Source organism: Hibiscus syriacus, unplaced genomic scaffold (genome assembly GCF_006381635.1).
Source record: "Hibiscus syriacus cultivar Baekdansim isolate YM2019G1 unplaced genomic scaffold, ASM638163v2 tig00110065_pilon, whole genome shotgun sequence".
NCBI lineage: Eukaryota > Viridiplantae > Streptophyta > Magnoliopsida > Malvales > Malvaceae > Hibiscus > Hibiscus syriacus.
In genome coordinates this window covers 990390-999052 of record NW_024062585.1, presented here as the reverse complement: position 1 = coordinate 999052, position 8663 = coordinate 990390, and the positions used below count along the sequence as shown (strand labels likewise).

Genomic DNA, 8663 nt, shown 5'->3' with positions numbered 1-8663 from the left:
GAGTAGGAACTGCTCTAAAATGAATGTAAAAGAATAATGCATATGGGTGCATTATTGGCATGAAAGGACGCCATAGATGAAATGTATATGGGTACATTGTCAGGATAAAAGAATAATGCATATGGGTGCATTATTGGCATTAAAGGATGCCATAGTTGAAATACATATGGGTGCATTATCAACAGAAAAATATACTATAGTTGAAATGCATATGGGTGCATTATCAACAGAAAAGTATGCTATAGTTGAAATGTATATGGGTACATTATCAACAGAAAAGTATACTATGATTGAAATATATATGGGTACATTATCAACATAAAAGTATACTATAATTGAAATGCATATGGGTGCATTATCAACAGAAAAGATATTAGAGTTTAAAATGCATAATAATGTATGATAAACATAAACGGAGGTTACAAACTAAAAGAAAGAATCATGGCATATGCTTTTGAAAAAGGGGAAATGAAATATGCTTGAACACCAAAGGTTATTTATTATATCCTGACTCACTAAGATATACTTATCATGTGTATTTCCACGTGTAGGTAACAGAAGATAATCATCAAGTAAGGAGTGAAGCTGTAACCGCATACATCATCTACTAAGGTTGACTCGTCAATAACATTAGGACTTTAATGACCCTTTTTGGAACCTGTTTGGCATGTAATCACATATAACAAAAATATTTTGTATTATATTTTAATGAATCTATATTTATGATGTTAATTATGTGAAATTATGTTTGCAACAAAATTATAAAGGATTTTCAAAATGAGTATACCATATTATAAATAATGTGACATTCCTATTCGTATACGTATACGTAACTGTATATAGAATATGGGTGTTACAAAGAAAGCATGGGAGTTTTAAGCCAAAAGTTTTTTTCCATTCAATGAAAATATGTGCCTTGAGACATTCAAGTTTATCTCAAAGATGATGACTGTAGGGTGGTTGTTATGGCTTAATACAATGCTCTTCTCAGTAATAACACATGGGATATTGTGAAGCTGCCAGTGGGGAGAAAAATCATTGGTTGTAAATGGCTTTTTAAGGTGAAGAAAAATGATGATGAATCAATAGAAAGATTGAAAGCTAGACTGGTTGCCAAGAGGTATTCCCAGATACCAGGATATGATTTTATGGATACTTTTAGTCTTGTGGTTCGGTTCTTTACAGTAAATGTATTGATCTCATTAGTTGTTTCATGTCAATGGCATGTAAGGCTGGTGGATGTGAATAACGTCTTCCTAAAAGGTGACTTAAGTGAGGATGTCTACATGCAACAGATTCCTGGTTTTTAAGAGCACTCCACTGATGGAGTTATCGTGGTATGCAAGTTAAAAAAGGCATTGTATGGGTTGAGGCAAGCTCCAAGGAATTGGTTTCTTAAGTTGCGAGAATTCTTCCTTAGCTTGGGGTTCAAGTCTTCAAGGGCAGATTTTTCGTTGTTTATTTGCCAAGGGGAAAGTGAAGTGGTATACATGGTTGTTTATGTGGATGATATTCTCATCAAAGGGAGTTCTTAGTTAGAAATTGAACAAATAATTCAGGCATTGCATGAAAAGTTCTCCTTAAAAGATCTTGGATAGCTTAAGTACTTTCTTGACATAGAGGTGCATAGATCAAATAGTGGTTTGTTTCTCAATCAAAAGAAATTTATCATTGAGTTGCTGCAAAAGAATCAAATGCTTGATGTCAATTCGTCTTCTACTCCCATGGTAATGACAAACAAGCTTAGTAAGAGTGATGGGGAAGTGCCAAGCAATCCAAAACAATATCAAAGTGTAGTTGGGACACTACATTACATTTGTCATACTAGACCAGACATCTCGTTTATAGTTAACAAGGCTGCACAATTCTTGCAAGAGCCCACCAAGGTACATTGGCTTACTTTTAAGCGAATTTTAAGGTATTTACGAGGACGCTAGAGACTGGACTTTGGTTTTCAGCTCAAGTACAAAGACTGATGGTGCTTAACGCTTTCTCGAATTCTGATTGGGATGGAGATGCTGATGAAAAAAGATCAATATATGGGTACTGTTTTTACAATGGAAATTATTTGCTGGCATGGAGTTTGGAAAAATTGCGTGTAGTATCTAGATCCACTACAGAAGTCGAGTACAAGAGTCTTGCTTATGCCATTTCTGAGGTTGTATGGATAAAGGTTGTATTACATGAAATGAAGATTGCATTGCCTGAAGAGCCTAAGGTTTGGTGTGATAACACCAGCACAGTTGCTATGGCTGCAAACCCTATTTTGCATGCAAAAAGCAAACATATCGAGCTAGACTTACACTTTGTGCGAGAAAAGGTTGCAACACATAAAGTTCAAGTCAACTATGTACCAACTAACAACCAAGTTGTAGATATTTTAACAAAACCACTTCCTTTGACCAAGTTCGAGTTGTTCAGAAGCAAGTTGTGTGTTTTTGAACTTAAAGAAGTTTGTAAGAAGCAGGGTGAATGTTAAACTATATCTGGTTAGGTGGTTAAATGCAAGAGGTTAAGTGGTTAAGTGTGTAGTTAGTTAATAAGTTGTAATAGATTCTGCAGTAGCTAGACTACCTCTCGTGAGTCTTTAAATAGTTGTTTATGCTATGTAATTCATGTATCAATAATATACAAAGTTTACATATTTCTTCTGTAGTTCTTCTACATTTCTTCCATAGTTAGCATCCTCACATGTTAATTTGGCAAAAGTCTTCACCCATACATTTCCCATTATAATGGTTTACTCTTCGACTACTCTCGCAATAGCAACAACAAGGAAGCTCTAAATCTCTTTTTGGGTATTCATAGTTTTGGTTTGCTAGTTGATGGATCCACTTTATCATGTGTTTTAAAGGTATGACGATGCTTGTTTAATGTGATAGCTAGAAAACAAGTTCATTGCCAACGTTTGAAACTTGAGTTATTTGAGGATGTCCGTGTAGGGACTAGAGACTTATCTTTTAGATATGTATATGAGGACATAGAATGTTAAAGATGGTAGGAGAGTTTTTGATCATTTAGGGGAAAGAAATATGGTTTCTTGGACTTCATTGCTTGGTGGCTCAAGCTTTGGAATTGTTCTTGCAATGCAAATGGAAGGCATAAAACTCAGTCCATATATCTTTGCAACTGTTATTCGAGCTTTGAAAGATGGTTTTAGTTGTGACCCTAAGATTGAAACCGTGCTTATGGTAGCTTACAGTAAGTGTAGTGAAAACGCTGGAGATGAAGAGAGTGGAGAAGAAGTATACAACTACAATTTAACACGCGCACATATATATATATATATATATATATATTAAATTTGTTAATAATATATTACTTTATTAATTTAGCTTGGTAGTTGGGTGTTTAATATTTAATTTTGAATGATATAGTTTCAAATCCCATGAAAAGCAATTTATCTTCAAATGATTTTAACAAAACGACGTTGTTTTGAGTTTTTTAAGCATCAAAACAGTTGCGTTAAAATGACGTTATTTTGGGGATGGAGCCACGACGTCACGACGGAGATGCCATGTCATCATATTGTTAAGTCATTAACGACATGGTGATATAATTACAGTAAAACATAAATGTCAGTGATAAAATTGATAAAATTAAAACGTCAGTGACATTTTCGAATCTAAGCTTAAAGGTGACTGATATTTGAAGTAGTCAATCCTTTAAAAAAAATAAATAAAAAAATATTATCAATTTATTCTCAATAAAAAAAACTTATATTTATAGAAAAAAAAATTAACCCTACCATAATAAATTTTTAAATCCACCCCTAAATCTGGACACCATACGTTCTATTATTTGCTCCGATAAAAAAATCTGGTGCAAATTTATTCACATGCAAGCACCACAATCTCCAGTACAATGGAAGTGATCGAAGCAGATAAGTGTGAAGATCAAATCATAGCTGTTTCCGATGCGACATTCTAAATTCGTGTACAACTTTAACTACCAGATTTGAGAGATGTTTTACGGTATAACACGTTTAAAATACAACTAAAAAAACTGCTATCGATTTTATTATTATTTAAATAAAAAAATTAGTAAAAAATTATTTAAAATTTTATTATTTTTACTTAAAATATTAATATTTTTAACATTTCCAATAATAACAAAACGAATTGAAAAAATAACAAAACCGATAGTATTTTAAAGATTTTGTTAACAAAATCGATAAAACGCGTAATAATAACAAAACTGCACATGATCATTTCCCCGGATTTGGACATGAGCCATAATGTTAAAACAGTAGTTATCGTCGATCAAAGATACTTTACACAAGATTTGCATAATATCTACCTCTATGGTACAACTTTTAGCTTTCAAGAATATGTTGACATAAGAGCTTTCCTATATCACAAGGTTAGCCTAAGAAGATCCATAATTTACATCGACTCCGCACCACGGCGGGAAGAAGTATACTGTACAGCAGCCGAGCAATGGCTACACGGGAAGGGGATGAGTTGTGATCATAGTTATTCCCAACCCATCAACCGCTTCCAAACTTCTTCCTCAACTTTTCGCCTTGGAATGGATAAACTGTCCCCTTCATCTAGAAGAACTCTGTAAACTTCCCACTCTCGGTCTCCGATCATGTGTCTAGCAATCTCAGCCTGAAAAATATGTGAACTCAAAAAGGTTACATATGCAACTTGCACAAGAAAAACAGAGAAACAATAATGGACTCCGGATATAACAAAAGTGATGCATTGGATTTTCTGTTTAGACGGACGGACGGCGAAGAGGAGTGATCGAGAAACGCTCACATGCATGTTATTGCAGAAAAGATGTGGAAAACATGCATCCACATGATATAAACTCTAGTGCAGCGTTAAGTTCACAAATGCAATTATTTACATGGGAAAGAAATACAGAAAGCTGAGGAAGTACCGAGAATATGCAGGTGTTAAGCATCTTTAGAGCAAGGGTAATGTCATAAAAAACAAGAGGCCGGCCCTTGCTCGATAACTCTACAGGGTTTGCAACTAGAAGCTCGGTATCAGGACCCCGGCTCACTACAGCTACTCTGAGTGGTTGCTGCAGTTCCATCTTCAGACGCGAGGACAATGCACTTTGCTTGCTTGGATCAACTATCTTCTTCCCGTCGGCTTGCATTATAAACAAGTCAATCTCACACTTCTTTCCTTGTTTTATATAGAAGCGTCCATATGAAATCTAGTCACATTATGAAACTGACGCATTAACGTGGCGGAACTAGTTTCTGGCTAAGAATGCTTCCCTTACCAAACAAATATTAAACAAACAAAGCATAGCTTTTGCGATTTGGATACGATTTCACGCAAGTTATGATCAACAGATACACATCGTAATACTGAAAACTTAGAATAAAAGCATAGCAAGAGCGGTTTTATCAATTCATAGTGACAAGGTACTTAGCAACACACACAACTAAAGCACATCAACATAAAATTGACCGAAGGTAAAAACCTATTAAACTGTAAGTAATTCAACCTAGAGTGCCCTTAACATAAATTCTGATAGATAAAAAGTCCAGTAAAAGATTGATCTATTATATAGTAATTAGTCTATCTACCTGAATGTTGTAATCCTTCAGAGTTCTCATTATATCATATAGAAGACCTTTATGATCTTGACAAACAATCTGAACAAGCGTGTGAGCAGGACTGAGCGAGTTGTCCATCGTGACACAAACATTGTTGGAAGTAAGTGATACGCTTGGGAGATCATTAGACGTCTCTATGTTGAAAATATCCTCAGTTATTGCAGGCGGGAGAAATGGAGATGCTTGAGAACATGCAGTAATTTCAGGTCCAACCTTTTCGACATTAAAGCTGATTATAGCATCCTGAGTAACATCTTCCAATGCCTTATAAGTCTCCTCCTGCCTAATTTTTGTATGCAATAGCTCCCTGGAAAAGAAAACCATGATATTGACAAAGAGTTGTTCGAACTCAGGGTAGATGTATATTCTTGTCTACATAATTCAACTCCGAATCCATTAATCCTTTAGGCATATGCACATGTAGTTAGAAGACAATACACCTCTACTTATATGCACATGCTTGTTCTAATTCAAGATACATTCGTAGTCACTCGAAAGAATCCGAACGGATTCGAGCTAACGAAGCAAATATGCACGATGAACGGAGAACAAACACCTACACGAAACATACAGCTAATTTCTAAAGATTGCAAAGCAAGGAACAAACCTGGTATCTGTAATAAAGAAAAGGTCCATCACTGTGCCATCTGGAGTTGTTGATACCTTAACTTTCTTTATATTGAGTTCAAGACTACACAGAACTTGTGTCACATCTGCCAAGCGAAAAACCATCAAAAGATTGATCACTAACACATTTTAAACCACAAATTAGTTCTCAAAGTATCAAGAAAATTGACCAAATGAAGACCAAAATTTTATGGGACTTGAAAGCCTGAAAAGATGAACAAGAAAGAAGAAAACTTTACCATGCAAAAGGCCTTTTCGATCGTAACAGAAAAGCTTGAGGAGAAAGACATCAGGAGGAGGCCTTGGAGACTGCAACTCCGAACGGTAATAAGAAATCCCAGAAGCTGAAGAACAAGAAGGGCAAGCCCCAACTAGTCTTTTCTTCACCAATTCCCATCTTGTTGTTGGCTTGCAAACCACCCAAAACACTATAAAACACCATTTCCCATCCGTGGATACATCTTCACAACCAAAAAATTCATAAAACCAAAGATTATTTAAACAAATACATGCAATCTGGGATTTTAGAAACAAGTAAGAGAAGTTGAGGAATAACCTCCTCTGACAATGTTGAGACCGAAAAAGAGCAAGATGCGGCATAAATCACAGCCCAAACCGGTTTTATCAGGGCAGTTTACAGTGATAACACTCGGCTCTCCTTCTTTATCTGCCTGCCTAATAATCACTACGTCGTCATGCAGAAAACCCATATCTTTTGTTCTTCAAAGCTTGAAGAAAGAATGGGAATAAACAGTGAAGATTTGTGGGTTTGATTCCCTTGGGAGGGGGTGTTTCTGTTTTTAAATTTGAATGAGTTGTTGAGCAGTAGTGTTATGGAGACGGAGAATAAAACATAAAAGGCAGAGAGAATCAGAAAGCAAAGCAGAGGGGGAGAGAGAAAAAAAGAAAGAAGGTTACTGGTTTGCCTTGAGATTCACTTGTAGTTGTTGTTTACCTGTCTATTTTCATTTAGTTTTTGCTTGGCCACCAAGGTTTCCAAAATCTCGACAACTTTGTGCTGCAACAACTCCTCCCTCAACCTTAGTTAAGCTGCAAATGATATAATCATTTGAGGCAAAATAACATTTGATTAAATGGTTAATTTAATGTTCAAGTGATAAATAGTTTTATATTATTTAATTAAAGTTTCGAGTTTAAGTCTATATATACATAAAATTTATGTTAGAAGACTCACCACCAAAACTATACAAAGTCCTGGAATCGAGACCACAACCTAAAGAAATAGTTAATTTAATTTTTTTAATATTACGATCTTTAATATTTTATTTTGAGATAAAAGAGCATATGTATCCATGAAAATTATTAGTAGATGAATAACTAACATTTTAAAATAGGAATTTTTATCTTAAAATGAAATTTAATGTCAAAATATTCTAAAAAAAAATTTAAAATGATTATTTAATCCAATATTATGAGTCGTTTATCATTAAATTTAACGTTGGAGGCAAATCCTAAAAAAAATAAAAACTAAAATGATTATTTAATCAAAGTTTGAAAATATTTTTTTAATATTATACTTTTAGGAAATTCTGGTTTACTCAAATTCAAGTTTAAATATTTTAAGGACCTTTTTAATCTTAAAATAAAAAAATGTTGGAGTCAAAACGCTAAAAAAATGAATCAAAATAACAATTTAATCCCACTTTAGAAAATGACATTAAGAATTTAAGTTTACTTCAAATTAGAATTTAAATAATTACATTTAAATATATTAGAAAATAATTAAATCAAAATATAATACAAAGATTGAAAAACATATAATTAAATTTAAATTTTATTTAACTCAAATTATTAAGATAATTAATTTGTTTTAATAATTTTCACGAAAAATATTTTTTATAATAATTATTTATATAATTCCATGTATAATATAATAATCACAACCAAAATCAAACATGTATATACATATATTAAACTGTATGATTTATTGAACAAAATGAAGCCTTAAAGAGTTATTTTTTATTAAGTTAAAGTAATTATAAAATAATATTCATATGTGAATACATGGATTGTCGAAAGGCGGATTAATATACGGCTAATATATGGCGTTACCGGATATATTAAAAGATATTTGATAAATTTGGTTTAGCGTTACCGGAAATATCGAGTAATAATAATGTAATAGGTGAAAATCATGAAGAAATATTAAAAAATTTGGCAACCGACAAACTTAGCTTGTCGGTTTGTGTCGATACTTTATAAAAATGTATTAATCTATAACAATATAACAGGTAAAAAAATGACAAAACCGGTCTATAAATGACAAAGCAAGTAAAGCGCTACCGGATATATTGAAAGTATCGATACTTTATAAAAATGTATCGATCCATAACAATATAACAGGTAAAAAATGACAAAATCGGTCTATAAATGACAAAACAGGTAAAGCGCTACCGGATATATTGAAAGTGTCGATACTTTATAAAAATGT

At 33.3% G+C, this 8663-nt stretch overlaps 1 protein-coding gene across 2 annotated transcripts; it reads right to left on the bottom strand.

Annotated features, from left to right (window-relative positions):
* Positions 1-4211: 4211 nt before the first annotated feature.
* Positions 4212-7141, bottom strand: LOC120214504 (ACT domain-containing protein ACR10-like). Of its 2 annotated transcripts, XM_039212390.1 has the most exons (6): positions 6768-7135; positions 6451-6672; positions 6192-6297; positions 5555-5891; positions 4891-5175; positions 4217-4613 (listed from the first exon to the last, which is right to left on the bottom strand). In XM_039212390.1, the coding sequence occupies exons 1-6, from the start codon at positions 6919-6921 to the stop codon at positions 4476-4478; spliced, it is 1242 nt and encodes a 413-aa protein (XP_039068321.1). In that variant the 5' UTR covers positions 6922-7135; the 3' UTR covers positions 4217-4475. The 2 variants fall into 2 exon arrangements, with proteins under 2 accessions (XP_039068322.1, XP_039068321.1); XM_039212391.1 differs by lacking the exon at positions 6451-6672 and having other exon boundaries at positions 4212-4613; positions 6768-7141.
* Positions 7142-8663: the final 1522 nt, after the last annotated feature.

What these genes read in the sequence shown, in the direction of transcription:
- LOC120214504 (XM_039212390.1), bottom strand. Translation starts at nt 6,921, where the DNA reads ATGGGTTTTCTGCATGACGACGTAGTGATTATTAGGCAGGCAGATAAA. An exon ending in TCTCAACATTGTCAGAGGAG is followed by an intron (nt 6,673 to 6,767) that starts GTTATTCCTCAA and finishes TTGGTTGTGAAG; the next exon opens with ATGTATCCACGGATGGGAAA. An exon ending in TTCTTTATTACAGATACCAG is followed by an intron (nt 5,892 to 6,191) that starts GTTTGTTCCTTG and finishes TTTCTTTTCCAG; the next exon opens with GGAGCTATTGCATACAAAAA.